The sequence below is a fragment of the Maylandia zebra genome, linkage group LG5 (genome assembly GCF_041146795.1).
Source record: "Maylandia zebra isolate NMK-2024a linkage group LG5, Mzebra_GT3a, whole genome shotgun sequence".
In the NCBI taxonomy this organism is placed as follows: Eukaryota; Metazoa; Chordata; class Actinopteri; order Cichliformes; family Cichlidae; genus Maylandia; species Maylandia zebra.
This window is the reverse complement of record NC_135171.1, coordinates 17,572,924-17,599,742: the sequence shown is the minus strand read 5'-3', so window position 1 is coordinate 17,599,742 and position 26,819 is coordinate 17,572,924. Positions and strand designations below refer to the sequence as shown.

Sequence of the window (26,819 nt, the reverse complement as noted above, 5' to 3'; positions counted from 1 at the left end):
GTTTAAAGGAAGAGCATGGAAAAGAAGAAAGTCGACAGTACTACTGGGAGACTGGGCAATGAGATGGCAAAGGAAAATCCTTATAGTGAATGTGATGTGCACTAAGGAAGGAAAGAAAGGACTTGTATCAACCGACTAGGCAGCGAGACTGAACCTGAAAGGATGTGCAGCAGATTAGGGTGATTAAATATAGAGATGTAAGTATTCAGTTAGTATATTTGTTCAGTTAGTATATAGTGTTGGAAAGAGTACTTTGATGAGCTGATGAGTCAAGAAAATTATAGAAAGAGGATATAGGAAATTAGTGAATTAGTAAAAAGGGAGTTAAGACAGCTATGAAGAGCATGAAGAGTAGAGAGGATGAAGAGTGGACAGGTAGTTGGTCCAGATGACATACCTGTAGAGGTATGGATATGTGTCCACTCCTTTTGACCACCAGCCGGGTCCTTTGGGGCACTCTGATTGGCTGCTACTTAGCAATACATTTAGGCTAGTGTAACATTCATTGATGTGAAACACCTTGATATAATTATGACCAGAGCATTATGTGTTAAGATTAATTTGGAAATATTTGTTCATTTTATTTTCATAATTATTTGTATTGCTAAGGAACGCTTAGCAGCAGACCACATCATGAAAGATCACTGATGCCACTACAGAGTCACAGAAAGTCTTCAGGACTGATAAATCCATCATCATGAATAAGCAGATTAAAATTTTTAACGCAGTTAACCCATCTGAAGTGCAGAATGACTCAAAATCCCTGACGCGTCTCTGTCAAGGCATTTCGGGCAGTTTGTCCAAGGAGAGTTACCTTCGCACATGAGCAAACAGGCAGTTGATCTGGTAGTGACAGGCAGCAGAATTAGTCAACTAAATATGGAAGATGATTGGTCCTCTCGATGGGAAATTTGAGTATAAAAAAACAAAAACAAGACGGAACAGTTGACCGACACAAAGTATTATGCAATTGTGCAAGAAGGAATCTTCTTTTCACCGAAGCACTTCCAGCTTAAAATATCACATTTTAATGCAAAGCATTACTTGAAAGACTGCTGCATGATGAGTCCTCACCTCGACAGACTTGTAATGAGTGAGTCTGTTACAGATGGGCTCAGATTCAGAATCAGATGAGGAGTTTCTGCCTGTATAGAGCAGAGCCGATCATTAGGACTGTCCCTCGGAGTGGTGGTCAGCTCCTTCAGGAGCTCATGACAAGCTGGCACTGCTGGCTTGCAAATATCTGCCCACTCCTGCAACCGCTGTTCTGTGCGAGAGACCGTTCACAGTTGCAAGCAACATTGTAAATAAGAAGCGGTCAGCTCTCCTCTCGGGCAATGTCAACAAGTTAGTTTGTCTTAGGACCACATTAATGTGGATACATGTTTACAGTTTTTTGTTAACATGAATGTTCAAGGTGCTCAATAAACATTTTAGGTGTGTATATATTCCCTTTTTTCTTGAGTCTGTTTGCTCATGCAAAATGAAATGTGATTAATATAGATTAAAAATGAATGATATTTAATCGTGATTAATCAAAATTAATCCACAGCAACCCTGTGATTAATTCAATTAAAAATTTTAATCGTTTGACAGCAATAGAATAAACATGAACTTTTAACTGTATTTTCATAAGTTTTACAGCTTTTCCTACTGACGAGGATTTCAGCCATGGCCATTCATGTTACACCAAAGTAACAGATAATTAAATGACAGAAACCTTCCTGCTTTTTCTACTATATAAACTTCTATTTTTGATTGTTTTTTTTATAATAGGTCCACGGTATTTAAAAAAAAGAAAGAACATATTCTGTAAATAAACTAAAAACTCTGTTTTTTAATCACAAGACAATCTGGGCAAAGAGCTGGAATGTTAAAATCAATTCTTTTTCTAATACTTATCCCAGCGATCAAGTGTGTAGGTAAACCTGTTTACACTGATAGGAGAGAGAGGAGAGTTTCACTGGTCTGGCCTGCTATATGTCGCCCACAGTGTAAAATGAGTTTGACATCCCTTCAGTAGAGCATCTGCAAGTTTCTCATTAGGGACCCAGTGAGGGATAAATACGAGCCAGGAAATGTGTTAAAGTGCAAATTTTCTTTTTTATTCTGATATCATTTTACAGCAGAAATTATGTAAAGCATTCAGAAGACATTTTCCACATATAAGGGCAATATTCAAAACACTTTGCATGGCCTCAGCAACAAAATATTCTTTTTAAAACATCAACAATTTAGTGATGCTTGTGCATGCATGTTCGTAAAACAAAAGAAGTTAAAAACTAGGCTACAAAATAAAAAGGAATGAGAGACTGAGATAGGCATGGAGAACACAACAGCAGGCAAGGTGGGAATACAGCAGGAGATGAGAGCGGGAGAAAAGCGGGGAGGGCCAGGGGGGAGTGAAAGAAGAGGAAGGCAAGGAGAGGTCTAGCCATAGATTATCTATGAGGGACTACCATTCTAGCATGCAATGTGGTGTTTGGCCACGCCCTCTCAAAACAAGGCCTGAAAGGTTATATACCATTCATTTCTAGGCGGACTTAAGAGAACAGAGGCCATCTCTGCACATGTTAACCAGCTGTTTACTATGGCAACATTTCTTATTTTTATTTATGTATTTATTTCTTTATTTTATTTTTTATTTTTTTACTTCTTCTACTCTACATAATCTTTTTACAGTCACCATCCTCTCCAAAAACGTGAGCATATTGATGGATTTTCTGCAATCTGTGTGTTCAGTTTCGCGTGTGCGTGTAGTCTGTAAGCTTGAGCATTTAGAAGTTGTTGTGTATGTGCGTATGTTCATGTGTGTCTGTTATATAAAAGCAGTGTCCTTTAGTTGTGCTGATGTGAGAGGAAGGGCAGTTTAAGAAGTTATTCATGTGATACCGTATGAACGCTCCTAACAGCACTGTCCAAACCATGGCTGCCTCTCAGTATGATGAAACCTCAGAAAACATATGGAACACAATCGATATCTTCCAGCTGTTAATCTCACAATCTGCTATCTCTTTTCACTTTGTTTTGTTTTTCAGGTGTTCAGGGGCCATTACCTATTTTTTGTATCACTTATGAATTTCTTATATTAAGAATCTTGTGCGTTTAAGACTACAGCAAATGCATAAGTATTTTTTTCCTACCCTATTACTTGCTTTGAATGGAATTCATATTTAAGCGTGTTTTTCACTCTCTTCTCAGATAAGGCAAACAGATCACATTTGCTGCTTCTAGACTATTATAAAGAGTGTGGATACAAGTGGACGACGTATCCCCGACACATTCAAATATGTACACATACACACCCAAATGTACACAACCTGTCACCTGCAGTGTTACAACTCTGTGCCAGCAGTCATTGCACTCCACATACCATCTCCCTGTTCTTCAACCCTGAGTAAAATCTAAGGGAGAGATTTCATTGTTCCCGAAGACATAAGCACAGAGAGAAAGCGTGTGGCCGTTTTATTTTTGCACCTGTGTGTACATTTGCGTTTATGTGTCTATGCACATCCTTGTGAGACAGGGAGAAAGACAAAGAAAGGAAGTGTGTGTGAAAGATATTTTTGTCCTCTATGAGGAAAAAAAAGCCCAGTTATGATTTTGTTTAAATGTTGTAAAATATTTTTTTTGTAGGGGAAAAGCAGACAAAGTGAAAGAAAACACAGCTTCCTCTTGGAGGGCGAACATACTCGTGACTGTGCCTTTCATACTTTAGTACACGGAGGCTGAATTCAGCGGTTTTCTCCCTTCTAATTACTGAAAAACGCACACAAAAAGTAGGACTTAACGGCAATAGGGTAATTAATCGCCCGAGCAAGCGACACACAGCGTCAATCAGGCCATGAGCATTCATTCACACCACATTCCCAATTACAGCTTCCAGCTTAGACTAAGGTCAAGTTTAACACTGTCAGATTCATTTGAAAACACACAATTTAGGAAAAAACAAACAGGTTAACTGGAAACCTTTCAGAGGACACACAATAAGATACTTCCTGATATTATTTTGCACTTTTCTGTTATTGAGCAGGCACTTTCTAAACAGAGCTTTCCATAAGTCTAAAGTACATGTAGTATAATTATGGCAGTGACAATGAGGAGAAAATGATATGTCAAAACCAAAACGGGGAAGGACATTCTGTTTGAGGATGGAAAGTTTAGACTGGAGGCCAGGTTGGATCCGCTGTAGGTGTGATAAATGATCTTAATAAAAGCTAGTATGCTGCTGAAGCACAACCACATTGTGAAGAATGTAGCGCCCTCTTCCCTTTTTTTTCTTTTCTTTTGCATCGTCAGTCGTTGCACTCACATTTAAACGATCATCATCGCCATTGGCATCATTTCCCCACGTGCATCGTCACCTATACGTAAGCCTGCCTTGGGCAAACTTCAGAACTTGTAGGAGGTCTACGGCTGCGCTGGCACTACATCTCTTCTGCGGTTTATTGTCTGCGTGTTGCCTCGGTAGATCTTACCGATATCTTTTGGGCGTTGGTTTCGCCAACGTAACATACTGTTAGGCAAAATAGCATTCATAATAATTGGCACTACTGGCAAAAGGAGTTTAATTTTTGCTAGCCAAGAAACGAAAAGCACAAAGTGTAAATGTTTTGTCTGAAAGATCGTTGTTTCAGCTAACTTTGTTTTTCCCACTTATAATTCTAACATTAGAGTTTTCAAGTTGCATGCTTTTTAACAAAATGTTCTTTTCAGTAACACTTATAACTGGATACTCTTAAAGTGAAGCAGTTAAAATCCTCTCACAGTCCATAGCCACTAACATGTTCTTTTTGCTGTTTCTTTGTCTTAAATCTCATGCACGTTAATCCGTTTGTATTATCTACATTATTTACAAGCAATACAGCCATCCTGTGTACCCAGGTCTCTGTCTTAAGTTCTCATTATGGGAGTAAAATAATTTATAATCTTAAATACAGTCCTCTTATGAAAAAGTTTCAGGGTCCTCATATCCCCTTACCTCGTCAGTTTATATACAGGAATATGCAATAGTCCAAAATATGGATTTGATTGCCCGTATGGGCTAATATGGGGACCAGTGCCCTGTATAGGGGCAGGTATAGGACCCATGTCCTGTACAGAGCAAGCATAGAGACCTCTCAGACTCAAGAAGAAGTCAAGGCAATGGTATGTGACTCTCTCCTCAAAACCACAGGTAGGATTTAGAGGTTCACGCAAAGAACAAACTAACAGAGACATTTAACCATTGGAACATGTCGCATTTCATCACATGGGGGGGAAAAAACCAGCCTCGAGCTACAACCACTCTTGAGCCAATTAAATAAATAATCAGACCCTTAAATAAATAAAGTTTTTTTTTTCCCTTTAAAAAAACAAACAAAACAAAAGCACCCAAAATAAGTAAGTTGTCCTTACACAGTTCACATTACACAGGGCAAGGATAAGTTGATGAGGACGTAAGTGAGACACAATTACACAGAAATACAAAAGAAACAACACTAAAGCAGTTTTGGCAAGCATGCAGGAGCTCGTAGCTCAAACACATGCATTGAATTGAACAAACACGGACACACCACATCGGGCGGGCAAAATGCCGCCTCTGAGAACGACTCCATACAAAGTCCATGTAACAAATTAAGACATCGTTATTCAGACCCCATCCCTTTATCTAACAATGCCCCTCTTACATTCAAGTGCAGTTCCTCCCCTTTTTGATTGGGTGACTGAGTAATAGGTTTGCACGCCTGCGAGTCAGAGTGGTTGGTGATACTGTGGTATACTAAATCGGCAGAATGATTTGCGACTGTAGCTCTTCGGGATTGATGGAGAGGAGGAATAAGCGAAAAACCTTGCATGCAAATGCAACACAGAAGTGAGTTTTTTGGTTTATGTTTTTCTTATTCTTTCATGGATTTTTGTTCGGACACAAAACGCAGCAAGCTTTGTGTGTTTTCTGCATGTCAAAGTAGCCTTTCTCTCGAGCGAGCTGTTCATTACGGGAGCCTTTCGGTGCATCCGGCCACCGCCGTGAACAGCGGTATCCCGTTGTCGGGCGCTTCCTCGTTTTCTCTGGTTTGACTCGTCGACTTGCTCTTGCAAAGAAACATACCCATGAAGAGTGCAAAGAATGCCATGAGGTTAATGTGATGGCCTCCCAGTGAAACTGGGGAGGAGGATCAGTGCTGTGGGCAGAGCCAGGTCCCTGGGCTCTGCCCAGCAGTCTGTCTGTCTGAGCTGCCATGATGGACACCTATCCTGTCCTCAGTCTGTCTGGGAAAAGTTTTTTTTTTTCATCTTGAGAGAAGAGGGGAGAGGGAGTGAGAGAAAAGAGGGGAGACGAGGAAAGAAGAAAGCAAGGGAAAAGGGTCAGGAAAGGGAAGGGAGTTTAGAGAGGGCAGAAGAGAAGAGACAGAAAAAGGAGAAGATGGAGGGGGACATAGATTGCTCACAGGCTGAGGGGGCTCTGTGCGGGGCCTGGTGGTGGGCTCTCAGGACCCCTGGCCTTTCTCTGCTCTCTGGCCCTGAAGAAGAGCAAACACATATTAGTCTCAGAGTCGGAGATTTGTGTAAGTGTGCGTGCAACTGCATGTCTTGTTTTTTCATTTTCATATCCAAAGGCCGCATGTAATTCAGCAAATTCCCAGCAACTCCTTCCAACAGACGCACACATTCTCCCTTCTGCTACTCTCCCCACCCATCAAGGCACAAAAAATAAGACTTGCAGGCCAAGCAATACACTTAAAGTCCCCTTGCAATTACAGTCAGAACATGCCCCTAGGAAAACCATACGCAGGGATCGCTCCTCTAACTATGTCAGTCATGCACAAGTCCTGACATCATTTGGCAGAGAGAGAGAGAGGGAGAGAGAGACAGAGAGAGAGAGAGACAAGGTGATAGGGAGGGAAGAAGAGAGAGAGAGAGCGAGATGGAAGGATGATAATCCAGGATCTCCTCTCCCCCTCCCTCTGCTGACATGCAAACAGGCATCAGCCACCAGGAGAGAGGGAGTGAGAGAAGAGAGCAAGAGAAGACTCACCCGCTTCAGAGGCCTATGGTCCATCAAGGGGCTTCACGTGAACAGTAAAACAACACCAACTATTAGCAATAGTGTAGTGTGTGTATGTGTGGCAGTGGGTTTGTTAAGCGTCAAGCATGTGTCTTTGGATGTGCGTGCGCTTGTGTTTGAATCAGCATTAAGAGTTTTAGGTCTTACCTGTGGCGGCATCGGAGCAGGAACCTCAGGATCTTGCGAGCAGCCTGGTTCTGTTTTTTAGTTAGGAGGCTGCTGCAGGCAAAGATGAGGGGTAAGAGATTATACATAAGATAATTATTCCCTTTGTGTGTGTGCATGTGTGAGACGTGCCTGAGAGAGTGTCTGTAGGAGCGGTAGTATTGCTGGATGAGGACCGCTGCTCTACGACTCTGCTGGAATTTCCTCTGTTCATGGAAACTCCGGAAACGACTCTGGATCAAGATGGCTGCCAGGGTCATCCTCTTATAAAGTGCATACTGGAAGAGAGGACAACAGTGCTGTAAAACTCACTGGGATCAGAAAAGACATACTTTTGCAATATGCAACATGTCTGCACATGATAAGACCCACAGATGCACTACAGACCTGTGAGCTTACTTTTTGCTATATTACATAATGACCAGGAAGCAAGTGAATAAAAATCTCAAGAATACACAAAATCCATCATGTGAACATCTTTTCTTTCAGTTCATGACAGCATTAAGTTACATATATTCCTCTCAGATTGCTATATTAGAACAACAAGGTAAAAAAAAAAACCACAAGAAGTGCATACGTGTACATGCAAGATTTGCTTTTTCAAGTGGACTGAAATCTGTTGTTCTTTACTACAGATTTAGCCACGTATGAGAGAGAATCAAAGTGAAAATTCACCTGATAATTTAGCTTACATCTATGAAGGAAACAACTACAACTGCTGTGTCACTACTTCACTATTGAACTGCAGAGCGACATGTTAGAGGCTAATCTTGGCTACATGTTGTTAACTCTTACCTGCTTGTATCTCTTATAACAGCGCTGAATCACTGCTGCAATCTCTTTGCGTTGTTCCTGAATGGGACCCTGTGGTAGTGACAAGAGTTTGTCTAAATTTTGTATATGTAAAATGGTTTGCAATCATATTGAGCTTGTTTTTTTCAAATGTGGATTATACAACTGAGGATAATACATTGAGTCACTGTAGGCTGAGCATAAAGACAAATTCAGGTTTTTTTTTTCTAAAGGAGTTTAGGTTACACTGGCCTTGTGTTTTCTGAGGGAGTGCAGAGCATGCCTGATGGTCTCATACAGCTCTCCCTGCTCTGCCTCAGTCATGGCTAGACAGGAGGAATCTGTTTTCAACCTCTCCTCCTTCATAGCTGCACAAAGAAAGGAGGTCCACTCAGAGGGGGAGGATGGGGCTTGCTTAGCCTGAGGACTTTGCTGATCCTCTGGCCCTGAGAGAGAATTTGGCTTGGGGCTGGGAGTCTGAGGTTTGGAGTTTAGAAACCTGAGGAAAAGAAATATTACTTTTAAAGTATAATAAGATTGAGAATGGTTGTTTGTTAAAAAAACAAAAAAGCAATGCAATAACTTATGCAAATATGTCAACCTCACCTTTCCACCTCACCAAGGTAACCAGACAGTAATCTGACATCACTGCTGATCCCAACCTTCCTGGATTCAATTTCTGCTTCAATAACCTCCTGCTTGAGTCTGCCAGTTGAAGCCTCCACAATGTGATCAGCTAGCATTGTGATGTCCATCTGCAAATCATGAAAAGGAAAGGTTACCTAAATATTTATAAAACCTACTTCCTCTTAGTTTTTTGGGTAAGTTTTGAATAGCTCTTTAAAGTCTCACATAACACTCTATACTTAAATGACTCATCGCAAAGACTTTGAAATCTTATACTTACAGCTTCCTCCTGCACAGTAATACATGATTTACCACTTCCATTTTGAGTACTTTTTGACTTTGCATCAGCTACTCAGTTCATGCATGAATGCTTGGTTAGAGATCGAACTCAACACTGCACATAAAAATCTGTACCTGCAAGTCATCTGCGTTATCCTGATAGGTCAACAGCTCTGTTTCCTCTCCCCTGTCAGACAACACTCTTTGACGCAGGTGAACGGCCAATCGCTCCTTTCCTAGAATCTTCCTGGCGAGGCTACGCTGCCCCAGAGTCTGTCTCAGACTCCACCTGCTGCCCCCTCCAGCTCCCCCTATCCTGGCCTGCAGGTGGGAGAATGGGGCACTAGGAAGCTGAGGCTGGCTGGGGCTGGACCTGGTAAGTGGTGCCTTCTGACAGCTGAGGTTCGTGGGTTGCGTCTGTAGCGGCTTAGAGAGAGGAGACCGTTGAGGATTAGGACCTGGAGAGGAGTTGAGGGGGGTGGTACCAGAGATCGAGTTAGCTAGCTGTTGCTGTGAATCTGGGTTGGGTTTGAGCCTCTTGGCTGGGGGTGGACCTCCCTGTTCTCCCTGGGTTCCCTTGTGGGGTCTGTGTTCTGTTTGGCTCCAGCTCTGGCTCTGGTTGTCTGGCTTGCTTCCTGCCCTGGTTCTCCTCAGCTCTGGGGAAACAAAGATGGTGGAAAAACAGCGACAATAACACTTACACTTACAGCTAAAATCAGAAATAGTGGTGATCATTTACAGTTTTCTGTGTAATGATTTACTGTTGGATTGTCAAACAAAATTTTCAGAATCAGTTTGTATATAAATAAAGTCAGCAGTAGGATAGCTTAGCTCAGGAAAAGAAAGTCTGACTGCCTACCAACACCTTTAAAGCTCCCTCTATACAAACGGAACAAAAACCTAACGTGTAAAACAAAAACTATGAAGTCATAGTTTTTGGGTTATGTTTAAACGATTCCTGGTGCAATTTCTACAAAACCAGTAAAGAGGAAGTTACTACCATCCAAAAAACACCTCACTACATTTTTAAACACTAATGCTAATGAGGAGGGCTTAAGTCATGCTGGGAGGTGGCTCATGTTATCTAGGTACATTTTCTATTCTCTCTATATTAAGTTAAACTAACCAGCTATATATCAGTGAAAATCCATACACTTTCATAATTAAAGGTTGGTGGCTGAAGTTAGTAAATAGAATCTCCACAATAAAAGACAGAGGATAAATAGAACTTTGTTATTTATGAGGGTGAAACAAAACTTTTCCTGTTGTTGAGAAACCACAAACCTGAGTTTGGGTTAGGGCTGGGGCTGTTGTTCATCCCACCCGTCTGTGACTCTCCTCTCCATCTATCCATCCAAGTGTCCGCAGGCTGGCCCTGAGTTTGAGGACTATGTTGCAGTTGCTCTAGGAGCTCAGCCAATCGAGTGTGGCCCCGGGATCGGGCAATGTTTAGCGGCAAGCGTCCCAGTGAATCAGGAATAGCTAGAGCTCTTGGATCCCACTGGTAAAGCACCAATGCCGCCTCAGTATGGCCCAGAGCACAAGCCCACATCTATGGAAGTCCAAGGAAAACAACTGTCACACACACAGAGGAATGGAAAGAAAGCAATATGCACAAAAAAGCACTGGTTGCTCACCAATGGAGTGCAAGAGAAGTGGTCTACGTTCAGAGGATCTACTTCCAGCTCGAGGTCAATACTGTCAGCATGCTTTGTGCTGCGAAGAAACACAAATAGCATTAAAATTACTGGCATTCCAGTTTGTGCCGTCAAGATGGCATGTTGTAATTGTGTGTTCCTCACCGCCAGCGAATGAGTGTCTGAATGAGTCCCGCATAACCCTGAGCTGCAGCCAGATGCAGTAAAGTCATTCCTCTGGAGTTCTTACTGTGGACGAGCTGATTAGAAGAAGCCCAGCACGGCTGAGACATCATCTTCTCACACACCACCACCACACGACCTTCGAATGACCCCTGATCAGGAGAGATCTAGAAGATTGTAAAATAAAACAATAGACTAGGTCAACCTCTTTTCCAAATGCTAAAAATATATTTCAAGGTGTCACTAACTTTTCTGCCATACTGCAACACCTTTGCAATATAAGGAAAACCAGTAAAAAGCCTTGCAACTAATACTGCTTTTGAGCACTTCACTAAAGAATGATCAGTTTTGTATGTGGACAGGGCCAGATTCTTGTATTTGTGTTGTTAAGTAGGCTTTGTAAGTTTGTCTTGTAAATTCAGCTCATTATCAGTCAAGGAAAAACAACTTGTTTTTGTTCCTTTAATTGGCTGACACTTGCAAACAGAAGGTTTGAAGAGCACTCCGAATTGTCACAGCTGCCCCAAGATGACCACATATTAGGGATATCCCCTCTCTTTGACATCATCTAGAGCTCAAAGTAGAAAAATATATGTGAAACAGTGTGTTAGAGGAGTCTGAGCTTTTGGCTTACATGTATTGCTTGTGCATACGATGACTTCACATGGTGCTGCTTTTAAATTTAAACAGTTGAATTTGGTTTCACATGTTTTTCAGCACTTCTCTTATGGTGCGCCTTCACATTTTAAAGCTCTAAAGGGAACTTTCATCATAAGAGGCACAACAGCCTTACTTGAGACTGCTGATCAGTAGCTCCTCCTCCCTCCACTCCTCCTCCCTTTGTTGCCATGGCTTCTGAGCTGGGATTTTGATTGGTTATCTCAGCCATCCTCTGTTCCATCTGCTCCAAACGCTCCAAGATAGACATCCTGAACTGGGTATCTACAGAAATGAAGGTGGGACATTTAAAGCTGTAAGCACCACCAAACTGTGGCATTAGGGAAATCCATGTGAGAGTTCAATAAATGCTATAGAGAAGCTTAAAAGCAGAAGGGATTCAATACTGGCTTAAATCTAATGACTCCCATTATTATCAACAAGAGTGTAAGAGTGTAAATAAGCATGTATGCAATGCAGATTTATGTCTGTAGCAGGGTTGCATGTGACCCTTTGTTTCAGGGCTGCTGCGGTTTTTGCTGCAGTGCACATTATGTCATTCCACCTGCTGCTCTCTCACAGAGTCTCTATTTCTGCTCTGCTCTCATTTCACTCCTATTTTTCTTTCTGCTGCCTGAAGCACAAAGACTGAACCAGAGGTGGGTGGGGCCATGACAGTGACAGAAGGGCTCAGGCTCCTCCCACTCCACTCTGCCAATCCCAGAGCAAAACAGCTCAGCTGACTACAAGGCAAAAACACTCCAATAGTTTTAGCAGCCAAACACATCAGAAACACCTGTCCTCACCTATTATCACCAACGCATCAGCATGTAAACACTCTCACACACACACAGAAAAAGAATAGACCCTGATATCTGCTACAGTATTAATTTCTGGTTAATAGAAAAAGCTAATACAATAAAATCCCATAATTGAAGATATTAATTGAAAATATGCAGTTAAATGGGTCATTTTATTCCCCTTTTTAACTGTTCAATAAAATCTTGAATTTATTATTTTGTAATTAATTTTCTACTTGGCCTTATAATTACTGCTGCTAATATTAGTCTTATTTCGCACAGTTATTACATTATCTTATAAACAAGAAGCAAGACATAAGCAAGAAACCGCATTTTCATTATATCGACACATTTTCACCTGTTGAACTCTTTTCTTCTCTGATTTTTAAGAGTTTGCTTGACAATAATTATCCCTGGTACCTGTGAATTTACTGTGCTGTTCAGACTTCCTGATTTCCTTTGAGATTTGGCCAAAGTGACAAACAAAAACACCAAATTTGAAAGTCTCCAGTGTTATAGCACATCGCTAAATATGCTTTTGATGATCAAACTTGTGCCAAAACTCTACCAAAAAGTAAAATGCTTTCGGGTTTTTTTATTGTTACACACAGGTCACTGAGAATTCTTGTCATCCAAACATGCCCAAATGTTCCACAAACAACACATCTGCACATCAGCATCCCCACACTCTTCTATATGCTTGTTTTGATCAGGGCCTCTCTACATGAGCTTCTTAGTGTTCAGAGGCTCTGTCCACTCCTGGTGGTGCTGAAACCGAACAGGTCAACCAGACAAGCTTCATCCACAATTCTACAACTCAACTCAAATAGGCTGGGAGCCAGCGTGACGGCATCGTGTGGCAGCTTCACCTGCATTTGTTTAAAATCGACTGGCAGGGCAACCACATGGAAACTACTGAAATTAAAAAAAGAAACTGACAGAAAACGTGGGATGGAAACCTAGCAAAGGCTCCACAGCTCTGAATTAAACTGAAAAATTGGGACGTTTATGTCCATCTACAACACAAGAAAAAAAACTCAGCTGAGCTACAAAGACCAGTTAAAAAACATCAACAAATCAAATAAGCTACGAACCCAAACAGCGAGTCTCTCTCTATCTGCTTCTCTCTTTGTTCTTGTTCCCGCTTCAACCCCGTTAGTTTGAAGTGTGCGACTCACACGTTGCTACTCCAGCCGTGCAAAAAAACACAGCTAAGTGCAGGGAGAGAGCAAGAGAGCGAGCGAGCGACAGAGCAAGAGAGAAGGAGAGAGGGAGCGAGCAGTCTCCACTTTATGTCTGGCAAAACAGCGCGCTTCAAATCCGCCCGCCAGACTCGGAGCTGCAGGAGGCTCGGTCGTCAGCATGTCTGCACACACTGGAGCAACGGCGTGTGACAAAGCCGGGTGCTACGGGTGTTTGATTGTAGTTATTTATCTGTATGCTTCACATACTTTGAGCCTCTGCCAAACAAAGGACAAGAGAGGGGGAAACGCGCCAAGCCCGCTATCTCCGCTCACAGTCAGTCGCAGAGTCTAAATATAGCACGGGCTGCACAGCGCCACTGCCAGCGGTGCCCAGCATTTCGTCTGTCAAATGGTCCGCGATTGTGCCTTTATGTCCTTGCCCTTCATTCTAGCAAGGCAAAAAAAAAAAAAAAGAAAAAAAAAAAGAAATCACCCAGCCTGCTGCGGGGAGCCGCATTGCCGCATTGCGCAAGGCAGAGACGGGGGCGAACGCAGACCCAGGACATGCCTTTACCGAGGAGACCCGTGCGTTTCCGGACTGCATTTGTATCAAGAGATATATTTTGCACACAAAAGCGCCCCCCCCCCCCTTCCTCCAGATCACTCAAAGAAAGTTTCATTTTTCTCTATCACCTTTAAAGTACTTTTTTTTTTTTTAACTCACAGAGAACATCTACAGCTCAAACAAAACAATCCTTTATGCAAACAAGACTCAGTAATAAGCGACTCTGCCCAAAACAAAGCCAACCAGGCAAAGCCGAACATCTCTATGAATGCTGTCAGTGAAGATGAAAGAGCCTGGTACATGCCTGCGCTATTGAAACAACAGGCATCAAAACAGTTTACTGCTAGATACAATTTGCATGCAGGCGGAGGGTTACGGAAAAAACAGCTGCTTGCTAGAAGAGACGCACTAAAGAAAAGCAGCGGGAAAAACTGGTCAGGATTACACTGAGTACAGAAAAACAAACAAACAAAAAGCATCTCACACCAGGATGTGAGAATCAGGGAATAGAACAGAGTAGCAAAGTGGCAGCATCACACACACACACACACACACACACACACACACACACACACACACACACACACCTGAGTTTTTACAAAACTCAGGTTTATATCAGCACTCTGTGTATACAATAAGCCAGTTACATGCTAAAGTCACTGAAACAAGTGCAGCCGTCAGTACACAGAAAATTGTGGTCCTCACCATCCAGGGACAGCCAGTCATGCTGAGAAGATGGGAGGGCTGGAAGGTCACGTGCCTTGTATTCAAACACCACAGAGGAAGAGATGACCTCACCGCCCATAGCTACCTGCAGCATCACTAGTCCTGTGTCATGGGCTGGAAATAGACGGATATCAAAAAGGTGTTGGAGCGTGGAGCAGTGGATGAACTGCAGTGGTAAATGTCAAAGGCTAACTTAAGGAAAGTTTGTTAGTCAATCACAGATTATATATTGTGAATGTTATGCTTATGCAAGTCAGTATTTCCTTGAACTTTACCCCAATCACACTGATCAAACAGCCTGATAGTCCAGTATCATTTACTTAATCCTAAAAAAATAAACAAATAAAAAAAACCCCGTTGTGTTCATTTGTATCATCTTGTAATATTAAAATGATTGCATCTCCTGAAAAGCAACCCTGTCAGGGTCTTCCTTTCTTCAAAAGTTGCTTATTATCAAGGTCAGACCAAGGTTTGAATTTATAAATAAAGGAAAGTGTGAGTTGTGAGAGACTAAAGTAAGTAAAGCTCACAAAGTGCTTTGCAAAGAAATACCAAGGCATTCAAAACAAAAACAAACAAACAGACAAAACAGAGTCTTCACAAGCACAAGTGTGTTACCTGGACAATAGCAGCGCAGCACCCCGGGCTGAATGAGGGCAGCGGGGACGCTGATATGGTCGAAAAGACAGCTGTACTCACTGCTTGACTCCAACCATGGACCTGTTATGAGCACCTTCACTCCACCCTGCAGCAGACAGGTAAATGTCTCAGAGTAATGTCACACAGTGTAGCTTTTTGTGTGTGTGTGTTTACAGTACACTGCTACAGAGTATAAGTTTAAACAACAGTCTTAGAGAAATGAGACACTTCACTCGATGTGTGTATGTGTGTTAGTATGCAGAATGCCTTATTTCTATCAAAACCCCCATCTGTGACTAAGACAATATTAGACCCAGGCGCCTAAATATTTGCTTTCGTCTTCATTCTTCTTCATTCACAAAGTAGGCTACCTGCTACTTTGGCAATGACAGATCCGTGACTGCTAGCAGCCCCTAGAGGCTGTGCTACGCCTTACATCAAAGCAAAGCAAATTAGCTTGAACTGTCTGAATGAAGCTGTTCTGTGTTCCTGCCAGTGTAGCTAAAAATAATGCAATACATAAAGATCATTATTGCCGGCAAATTAAGGAGGCATTTAGTGCAAAAATGGATCACTGGCCTTTGGAGAAAACTGTTGTTGTTTCTTTAGGAAACCTAAACCTGAAAAGGATGTATTGGTGATGATTCAAATGAAAGCTGTAAAAACACAGTAGCAGACTTTTATGGATGATTAAAACTGCCAAAATAATAAATAGTTAAATAAAGGAGTTATTAAATAAATACAAATATGCTTTTAAATGTATGAAAAGTAATATTAAAAGTGCACACAATAAGTCATTAATAAAATGTAAACTGAATTGATTTGCTTTGCCTTTTGTATTTATTTACCTTTGTACAATATTCCTAATTTTAAAATGTACATAAATAAACTGTGATGTCTGTAGTAGATGAGAAAAATACAAATATAGAGAGATGAAAATAAAGGTAAAACTAAAATATCAATTTATGTTACAAAGTCGTTTATGTGGTATTTAACTCAGTTTCTTTATTTCTGATATTTCTTTAATTTAAATTTTGGCAGTTTCAATCTGCCATAAAATTCGGTACACCATAGCTTTTGGAAATGATGGCGGTAAGATGCAGTCTTATCTTAAGTATTTGTGGTAATTATATCACAGACTGGTGTCTGGAATATTAGAAATGGTACATGGGTAAATTAATGAGGCTATCCTGAAGAATCAGTTAAATATTGAAATTTCATCAAAATCCAGTCAGCTGAGTCTGAAATATTCTGTCTCCTTAATGACCACACAAGCAAGCTGGCGGTACAAATTGTGCTCAGCATGATTTCAGTACTTAACGTTCATATGAGCCACCTTCAGTCATGTGCTGCAAAGACTAATTTCACTGTAGGGAATAATTATGAATGACAATCAAGTTGGGTTTACTAACCTCTGGATAAGACCACTCTGGGGAGTAGTCTGTCACGCCAAACAGCCTCCCAGTCTCCTGGAGCAATCCCAAAGCTCCCTGCTCCACCTCAGAGCCTTGCAAGTGGCCTGCTGCTGTGCCCTGCTCCTCTCCTGCTGCCCCCTCCTGGGGCATCAGAACCCCATTGACAGCTGCCCCGACCCCGTTCCCAGACCCTTCAACTGAGATAAAATCATTGATGAGATCAGAAAACTGGCTTCCAAAAGAAGCCTCAAAGCCTTCCAGACTGATGGCTGTTCCTGCTCCAGCTGTTGCAGCTGACACCCCCCCACCTTGCTGAGGAAGTGGAGAGCTGTAGAGCGCCCCCTCAATGGTTGCGCCTGTAGCCATTGACTGAGGACTGGCCACCACTGAGCTGCTTGCCCCTGACAAGCTCACACCATTACAAAGGATCTCATTTTCCCCTCCTCCTCCTCCGCCACCTCCTCCGCCTTCCTCTCCTCCGTTGTCATCTGTGTGTTGGAGGTAGTGCTCTGTGTCAACACTGGCATAAGCTTCACGAGGATCTCCGGTCTTGAGGAGTAACGCTCCCCCATTCTCAGCAGGCTTGTCTAGGCCTCCGACCTCCTGGTGTCCTCTGCTGCCTGACTGGTCGACAGTGGTATCCTGCGGTGTCAGGGGAAAGGAACCCACTGCTGATCCTTTCCCATTCCTTGCACACAGGGCCTGCTGGTCTGTCCTGGGTTGATGGAGGTGTGTATGTGAGTCTCCATTGGCAACTGAAGAGTCTGTTGGCACCGTGGGCAGGCCTATGTAAGCCTGGGCCTCGCCAGATTCCTGGGTTGCCTCAGTACTGTTGGTCTGCAGCTGGGAGGGCTGGCTTGTTTGAGGGGAGGCCTGGAGGAAGAGGCTCGGGGAAGGGTGGTGTGAAGGCTGGGTCAGGGTTGGGACACAGGCTGATGACATGACGGCACTGAAATCCATTTGCTCCAGCGTGGTGCTGGGGCTGAGGCCAGCTCCTTCTCCTACGTAGCTACTCTGAGTGGACAGGGGTTGTTCTAGGGGTGTAGCTTCCGTCTTGATGTTGTTGACGAGGGTTGGGCTGTAGACAAAGCCATTAGAGGAACAGTGGAGGCCTCCATCATCACCGTTACAGCCCTCAGTCTTCCCTCCACCTCCTCCGTATGTCTGGCCCTGCTTGGGATTGTTGAGGAAGCAATCGGGGTCAAAGGTCATGGTGGTTTCAGGAAGGCTGACTGCTCCACCAGAGTCTAAAGAGCTGGACAGAACCAACTCTCCTCCCTCGCCCAATCCTACTCCACCAGGAAACGATGCAAATCTCTGGTTTTCAGGGGCAACAGCTAACAGAATCCCAGCGGTGGCACTGTCGTGGGTAGCTGCCAGCAGGTGGGTGTGGCCGGCGGAATAAACCGAATCCCCAGTGAGCGTGGTGACCTCAGACATGAACACAGCTGTGCTCTGTGATAAGCCCGCTCCAATTGCAAGAGCAGGACTGTCAGCCATGTCACTGGTGATTGACAGCGGGGAGCTCTGTGTGGTGTCAGGGACCTCTACCTGGTTGGTGGAAGTAGAAGAAGACACCTCCATGCTGCTCTGTGGGAGTAAGGAGGGTTTGGTTATCCTGCCATTCCTCCTCTCTCCTCCACCTGCTCTGCTCCTCCCCCCTCCAGGATTGGGCTCTGTCTGGCCCTCTGACACGTCGCTGTTCTGGACCTCGGTGCCATCTGCTTCCTCAGCTCTCTGGCCTGCTGCTACATTGGTACTGACTGCAGTTCCCCCTCCTGCTGCTGCTCCTGACTCCTGCTTGGAGGAGATGATGCGCTGCTTGACACTGGAACATTTCTGATGCAGGCTGCTTCCAGCACCTGGCAGAAAACAAAACAAAACATCAACAAAGAACCAAACATCTGTCATCATTTTCTGTCCTTTCATACTTTCAGGTCAAATTTTCCAGTAACATATTGTAGTATTAACTCATATACATCTAAGAGTGTGTAATGGCACCCTCTAGTGTTCAGAATCTACACTGAAAACTGACTTCATGAAGACTCTGATACAACTGCTGCAACAACTTTAAGTAAATACCCCTTGAATGTACAATTTGCTTACTTTGCAAGATATTTACTACTCAAAGATATTTCTAAACTTTAAACTAGCTGTATTCATTTACAGGTTCAGTATGTAGCCGGCTCATTTTTTCAGAGAGGATAACAAACGCCAAACACCAGTCTAAGTGTCAGAGGTCTAATGCCAATAAAAACCCCTTTGACCATTGAGGGATCAAGTCAGTGATCAAACCAGAAGTGCTGGGAGGGGGGAAAAGGCAGAGAGCTGTGTGAACAAATTAGGACATGTGGAGAAGCGAGAAGAAGAAATGAAGCAGTACTTAAGTCAACAAGCCACTTAGTTTTGGGCAGCTGTCCTTATTTGCCCCTCCAATGCAGATCAAAAGATGGGTGCGATTAGATCTGTGTGTGTGTATATGTGCGCTAGTGTGTGTACTGGAGTTATCTACTCCCTGATGCTCATTTATGAATAATACATGATGGATATTTCAGGCATCCCTGTCTTCTTTCCCTCAATCCCTCAATTTAGTGGTTGCAATTTGTATCTGCCTCTAGGTGGCAGCATGGCGTTGACTGTTGGAGCCATCAAAAACTATATATGTATATAAATAACTGCATAAAGCCTGATAATATGTAGCAGATATCTCTTACTACAATGGATTTTTAAAGAACAAGATTCTTTTTAATGACAGTACATATCATTTATTCACATGTTAATCAACGTACGGTGTTTTGGCACATCCACTCTTCTTTTTTGGATCACTGACTTACAACGAGGAACTAAACAGTAAGCTGCTGCAGTTACATCACATATTTCTTTTCAGTGCAACAGCGAACCCCTCATAGGATCAACAATGAACCACTGCAACACCTGTTGTCTCTTTTGATAAATGATGGCACAGCTCCAGACGGGGCTCCATTCTGCTGCCAAAGATAAAAACAAGCCAGTGAACCAAATGATCTTTGCTTTAGATGTTCCACACTAACTGTCTACTGATTCATTTTCATGCTTGTCTGGGTTCTTCAGCATCTTTGCCAGTGTTACTTGAACACGACAAGTGGAATGATACTGACCCGGGGTTAGCCGCACTCCCGAATTTAGTAAAAGCGCGAGGGCTAAAAACCTGAGTGCTTGAGAGTAGGAGGAAGGTCGTGTAAGTGCTGATGCACAGAGAACTCACACATGGGCTTGAGTTGTCCAATGAGCTCCTCCTTGCTCCACTTTGCCCACTCTTTCCTGTCGGTGTTGATGGAGCAGAGGACAGGGCCGCATGGCTTCCCGCTGTCGTCCACCGCCGGTACATTCAGGTAGTGCACCAGCACAATGTCTGGGTTCTAGCAAACAGTAAGGACACACAAACAAAGACATGTACACATGTGGCATAAGCTCATCATTTCAGCGATTTCACTGTTTTCCCACCTATGGGAGAGAAAAAGAAAAAAATCTTTAAAAAAGATATCAACATCAGGACTGATGGAAGGAGAAGTGCATAAGGAAAGTGAAAGAGAAAGCGGAGGGTACGGAGGAGGTCGAACATTGCGTGTCAGATAAGATTCTCTCACCTGCCCATAAAAGATTTATCAGCCTGAGCCCACTCATCACTCTCTCTAACCCTGCAGTGCCTACATGTGTGTTTGTGCATGTATGTGTGTATTACATTTATATATAGAGAGAAACAAAGGACGAGAACAATTCTCACTATATTGCAGGTCACCAGCAGACCTATGGAATTTCTACCCCATGAATGATTCAACAAGTGCATTCACTTGCATGTGTGTATGTGTATGTGTGTGTGTTGGAGAGAGAGTGAGAGAGAGAGAGAGAAGCTCCTCTTGATGAAAGATTCAGTAGACAGACTCAGGTGAGGGGAGGACCTGCTGAGGTGGAACACTTTTCTCTCCGAAAGAGGATAGCACAGTAGGCTGCTACAGCACCTCACTGTGCAATGCAACAGCATTCGTAGACTGATTTATGACCATTTCCACTGATGTGTTTTGATATATGTGTAAAGAGCAGAAAATGGCACATTAAAGATAAAAAAAGTCAAATTTCCCTTCAAAGCCAGAGACCACGAGAGTCTAACTAGTGGGGTGTGTTGCAAAAAAATGTATTGGGTAAGGGCATGTTCAATTTATGCTGATGGCTGAAATTTTCTTGTAAATTTAATGTGACAAATTATGCAAGAAATTCTGGAAATGAATGAATAAATAAGTATACATTTCCATATTTTACATTTCCATAGCCTGGTATTCAATCATTATTTTCTTTCAAATGGACAGAGAGACAGAGGATGAGTATATAAATGTATGCAGGCATGTTATGATGAATCATGTAGCCTGCCATCTGAAGATGATGAGGTCCTGGTGACTATATGTCCCAAAAGAGCGAGTGAGACCTGTATGGGTGTGCGTGGGGAGCGTGCACACAAATGCTGCTCTGTGCTGTCTCTCACATGAGCAGCAGAGTGAGTCCAACGTCTCTGTTGAAAAGCAACACGCTTTCATACACAGTAGACATCTGTACGTGAGTCTGTGTGTGCGCGCGAGTTCGTGAGAGCAGGTTGTGTGTGTGTTGTTTGTAGCTTCGGGGTGTTTTCTTGGAGAGGACCACATGGAGACTAGTGGCTGAGTCCTTCATGCTCGCCATGAGCATCGAGTCTCAGTGTTAGGCATCACACTGTGCTCGAGGAAGTTACAGTCAACTTCTGGAGAAGAAATGCTTTTCCCGCTCTGCAAGGCATGGCATTGTATATGACCCGCTATAGATGCCGAGCCTATTCTAGGTGTAGTCCAGTGGTCTAATTGTGTGTGCAGGAAACTCCTTTTGGCCAAACAACATTAAGTTTTATTGGGAGCCCAGTTTTGTGACAGTATTTCCAGCAGTCCGAGTCTGCCTCATTAATTCAGAAGAGGAGGACTTTTATTGCTGCTTTATGGTTTAGCTTAGTGTTTTGTTTTGAAAATTTAACAGGTGAAGCTCTGTGTAAAACTAATGATATACTAGATAATTTCTAGCAGTCCTTTTTAGGTAGAATGTTAAATAAAAACTAACACAGCTGAAATAAATGCCATGGAGTGGCCATAATGGGAGGGGGAATAGCCCCAAAATGACAAATCTATGGTGCTTTAAATGACAAGTAATAACAAGTCATCACAACACTATGAAATCTTTTTTTAAAGTTTTTTTTAAAAATGTGTATAAATGCTGTGCGATAAGGAAAGGCGGGAAAGGGCAGTGGGCTTACCTGCAGCAGCCAATAGCATCTACGATGGAAGGTGGGGATGATGGAGGAGTGGACGTAGCAGCCATACAGACACTAGAGAGAGCAGAGGAGAGGCGAGGAGAGGAAAAGAGATTACATTGGTTAACGAGAGAAGAAGGGGGATGGCGGAAGCAAGACAAAAACAAAAAAGGAGAAGAGAGGGGGAGAAGACATTGAAGGACAGAACAAGAGAGGAGAACTTAGGTTATACCCACTTAGGTTGTATTGATTGCGGTGCTAAAACTAAATTGCAAACATGCTGTATGCATTTTTTCCTAATGTCTTTTCTAAAATACCATAAATCTGATGCTGACAATTATAGCACAAGAGATTGTGAAATTTACTGCCTCTGCAAGACTAGGAATTCACAAAAAGTTACAATGTTGTCGTCTTACAGACGTTGCAAGACAGATCAGCAACAGTAAAGGGGACAAAGAAGACGAGGAGGAGGAGGAGAGCAAAGCATAAAGTGTGAGTGGAGCCTCAGCGTGGAAAGTATGACGAAAAGCGGGGTTTGGTATGGACTTCCTCCAGGGCGGGATGCTGACATAGTGCATGTACAAAATAGTGCAAACTGGTGCCAGTAAAACAGTTGAGATTTCTTAAACCCCCCGAAACAAACTGCAATATGATTTTGTAATACCTGAAGTTAAAGAATATGAAATTGTTTTTCAACAGAGCAGTCACAAAAATATGACTTGCACCAGTAAACATCTTATCTTAGAGAATACGTGAACAAGATATAGAGTCTGACCGTGGATTAAGTCAGACTCCAGTTTGGAGCTTTTGACAGCTTTTGATCATCTGCGCAGTGGAAACTTTTTAGTCAATACTCAAAATGTATCGAGGAATCAATACCCGGCCTTAATGAAGTGAGCTTTTCTTTTTGACAGAAGAAGGATGAAATGATGGCAGAAAAGCCTTCTATCAAGGTCAACGCACACAGTACAATCAAGAATCACACACCCACACGATCACACCCACATGCAGCACATAAAGTGGTTGTTTTTGCAGACAATATTGCACACAAACGCAAATATTCAGCAATCTGGCAGTATATAATCCACAGTTAAAACTTGCCCTGTTTTCTTTCTCATATACACACACACTTGTATTTTCTCGCCATTTTGCCTCTTCTCAGAAGTAGCCAGCCCTCTATCTAAAGTGTGTTTTGCCAAAGGCAGAGTGCATTTCCATATATTTCCATTCGATATGAGGAGGCTCTCCATCCAGGGTTATGTTTTTCCTCTCATGCTTCCTGCCGCTCCCCATCCTCCTGCTCCTCTCCCTCTGCTCATCTCGCTGCTTTCCTTGTTCCCTCATTCCCGTGCTCAACACACTGCTTACTTACTTACTTGCTTGAGGGGTCACGGGAAACAGTGACATAAACAATTACTGACCAAGTACCAGGGAGAGAAGTGGCTGCCTTGTGTATGTGTTTGAGCATGTGCATCCATGAACATTTGCAGGGAAATGCATGTGAAATGGGACGTGAGCGTGGAGCTGTGAGTTGCAAAAGGGAATACTTGATCTCAATTATTCCTTTTACGTCTGTGTCTCCAGCTCTCCTTTAATGCAAAACTACTGAGCCCTCCACAAGGATCCATGTGCCTTCTCCTTCGCTCCCCATTCCAAATCATTCTTTCTGTTTCTGACACATGCATGCTCACTCCTCTCACCTCTTGGTATATTCCTGCTGAATAATCAATTTTTGAGCTAGCTGATGTGACTCAAACACACACTCACTCGCACACACACAGACGCTGCCTTGAGACTGGATCGATACCCCTCTCTGTTCTGCTGAAGGAGGCATTGACATCATTCCTGGCCTCAGGCCAAACACACTCTTATCCTTCACAGAGAGAGAGAGGGAGAGAGAGGGGAGACAGAGGGAGGGATTGAGACAGGGACAGGAGGAGGAAGGGAGAGAAAGAAAGATTGGCACCACTTGCTCCCAGGTCACAAAGTGGCCTGTAGCTTCGGCATGTGTGTTCGTTTGTGCTACACGTATGCAGCCCCTCCAAGTGAAGGAGAGTGAGTTAGAGACAAGATTGGCAGTGAAACCACACTCAGCGGCAAACAAGATCATCGACTTGTTTTTCCACTGCAGCCTCTCACCTCTACTCCCTGGACTTTCAGCTTCATGTGATCCTCTCGGGTGGTCTTGCCGTCTTTCCTTTTCTTCCAACAGTACCCATCTTTCCTGTACTTCACCTTTTTACGGTTGTAGAGGATCATAGAGCCATTCTGAGGTCTGACGGGATACAGGATAAAGACGTAGTCAGGTATTAGGTTGGTCATTCAGAATAAATGTCTTTGAAGCTAGCAGCAATGCAGCTCTCTGGGATACTGAACAGAACATGAGTTTTGTGCTGCATTCCTAAAACTTCCCGTAGTACCCAAAAACTTCTGGATTGCTCAACTCAAACAAGAAAAAAAAAACATGTTCTTGGTGTACACAGTGACATCAGCGTTACTCTCCCACAGTCAAGTGAGCTGGTCTCATGTGCTCCCTCCCCACTCATACATAGACTCCGGCTCCTACATGTTAATATTTTAGTAGGGTGATTTATTGGCACGGCAGGAACATTGGCCTCTAAGCTCCCATTCCATATACACCTATCAGGATGCTCACACACAAACACACAGGCGCACACCAGGAGCCATGCATGTACACGTACACGTGAGACACGGAGGCTATAACGATATCAAAGGTGGCAGGACCCACCGCCGTGCGTTCTTTGGGCTCAATGTCAAACCTGCTACCCAGCAATCAATCATTACACTTTCAAACATTAAGGACAGGTGTGTGTGTGTGTGTGTGTGTGTGTGTGTGTGTGTGTGTGTGTGTGTGTGTGTGTGTAGGACGCTGAAAAATGCTTTCTCTGCCTTATCTCACCGCAACAGAGAGAGAACAGACGCGTTAACAATCAATAAACTAACATATACTCACGAATGCTCTCTCGCTCTTTCTCTGGCAGTCACATGCACACAAACACACGTTCATACACTTCCTCTTACTGTCCTCGTCTTCATCAACCTCTAGTCTTTATCCCTGTTATCACACCATCTCTTCATTTTCTCTTTTAAGGCTTGTTTGGTTCCCCCATTCTCCCCTCCACTTTTTCTGATCTGCTCATCTCATCTGTTCCCTCTGCTGCTATCTTAACCTGTGTTTCTCCTTTCATCTAATCTCTTTTCCTTTCCTTTCCTTTCCTTTCCTTTCCTTTCCTTCCCTTCTCATATATGTATATGGATTTAGATGATTGCAATTTACTCAGAACACTGTGAGCAGTGAAATTGAATTTACTTTGAGCTGATTTTCTTTGACACCTTAAATCTGTTCTGTTTTGGGGGGTGAGCCTGCCAGTTTCTTAGTGGAGTGGAGACCCCCACCCTCCCATCAAAGCCGAGTTTAGTCTCTGTCTCGAGCAGCGTGAGTCATCTTAGAGCTGCTGATTCTAATTATGTTATGGAGAAGATGGATGATTTCAGATGTGTGTGTGCATGTGTGTGTGTGTGGGCGGCACATGCGCACGGGTTCATACGTATGTGTGCATGTGTGTGTGTGTGTGGCGACAGGGGCGCGTGGATGGTGCCCGTACTGCTCACGAACCCTCTGATTCAAGCAGACATAAATGCTATTGATTGTAACTAGGCTGTGATGTGTGGGATATAAAAAGCTTTTCCACTGTTCCACGGTGTAGCAGAGCAAAAACAGCGATTGCGAGGAAAGTGGGAAAAAAAGAAACAAAACAAAAACGCCACAATAAAGAGACAGAGTGGGTAAATCCGGTAAGGGAGGAGAGAAGGAGGAGTTCATTACACTGAACAAATGAGGTATTTCAGTCAAGGGGAAGAAATGAAGGTCATTGATTGTTATCTTAATATCGACCCCCCACAAGTGTGCAAACACATGCACACTTATGAATGCAAACGCACAAGCGTGCACGTGCACGCACGCACAAAAATGTATGCGCTGCACGTAAATGTCACGGGCCCTGTTAGCTGATCTTTCCATCTGATGGGATTAGGTGTAATCTGTTCTAATCGTGCCTCATGTCATGTGTAAATGGGATTATATTTAACTGCTGCTCAATAACACCAATATGACTGCTGCTGCTGCTGCTGCTGGGAGACTGAGGCTATCCGGCAGCACAACCAATCAATGAGAAATCCATCCACAACATAAACTGTGCTGCTGGCCTCCGGCTGCTCCCGAGAAGAGTCCTTTAGCTGGCACAATAGGAGCGCAGAGGCATATCCTGGGGCTTTCAGCGGTGTCAGTAATCAGAAATGGGGCCACGGGGGTGACCATTTCACTTCCTTAACTTTACTTTCTTCTTTCCTTTCTTGCTTCCCCGTCTCTGTCATTTTTCATTCTCTTTCAGTCCTCTACTTACATCTGTATTAACTAGAGTAAATGTCAATAAGGTGATTTATCAATAATTCACACTGCCCTTTCCTTCAGTCTTTTATTTTCTCTTCCTCTTTTTCCTACCCACTTTCCTAGCTATAACCTCTCTCCATTCTAGGAAAAGAGCTGCTTATGTCTCATTCGGATCGATGAATATTCAGTTCTGGCATGTGAATCCCCGTTCACACCCCATCTTATATACACAAACCCCCCTCACCCTCACTCATCTGAATTATACATCACTTATCCTAATACATTTACATTCATTAATACTCCATTTCCAGCTGACTAGGTGCTTTACAGTCCAAGCATGTTCTGGCGCATTCTCTACATGTAGAGCAGGTCGGCTAGAAGGACCC

The 26,819-nt window shown here is 43.2% G+C and overlaps 1 protein-coding gene across 7 annotated transcripts in view; it reads right to left on the bottom strand.

The window, feature by feature from the left end:
* Window positions 1-3,488: 3,488 nt before the first annotated feature.
* Window positions 3,489-26,819, bottom strand: part of LOC101464954 (calmodulin-binding transcription activator 1) — a 59,964-nt gene continuing 36,633 nt past the window's right edge. The window contains exons 5-22 of one of the 7 annotated variants that reach the window (XM_012917554.4): window positions 24,162-24,297; window positions 22,026-22,097; window positions 19,962-20,115; window positions 16,715-18,579; window positions 15,282-15,408; window positions 14,643-14,777; window positions 11,525-11,673; window positions 10,714-10,898; window positions 10,549-10,627; window positions 10,196-10,463; window positions 9,047-9,567; window positions 8,612-8,760; window positions 8,258-8,504; window positions 8,009-8,077; window positions 7,346-7,491; window positions 7,196-7,267; window positions 7,019-7,049; window positions 3,489-6,503 (exon numbers count right to left, since the gene is read on the bottom strand). In XM_012917554.4, coding sequence (XP_012773008.3) covers window positions 6,471-6,503; window positions 7,019-7,049; window positions 7,196-7,267; window positions 7,346-7,491; window positions 8,009-8,077; window positions 8,258-8,504; window positions 8,612-8,760; window positions 9,047-9,567; window positions 10,196-10,463; window positions 10,549-10,627; window positions 10,714-10,898; window positions 11,525-11,673; window positions 14,643-14,777; window positions 15,282-15,408; window positions 16,715-18,579; window positions 19,962-20,115; window positions 22,026-22,097; window positions 24,162-24,297 — 4,438 coding nt within the window. In that variant the 3' untranslated portion in view covers window positions 3,489-6,470. The other 6 variants (XM_023154930.3, XM_012917553.3, XM_004545136.3 and 3 more) reach the window with 6 other exon arrangements.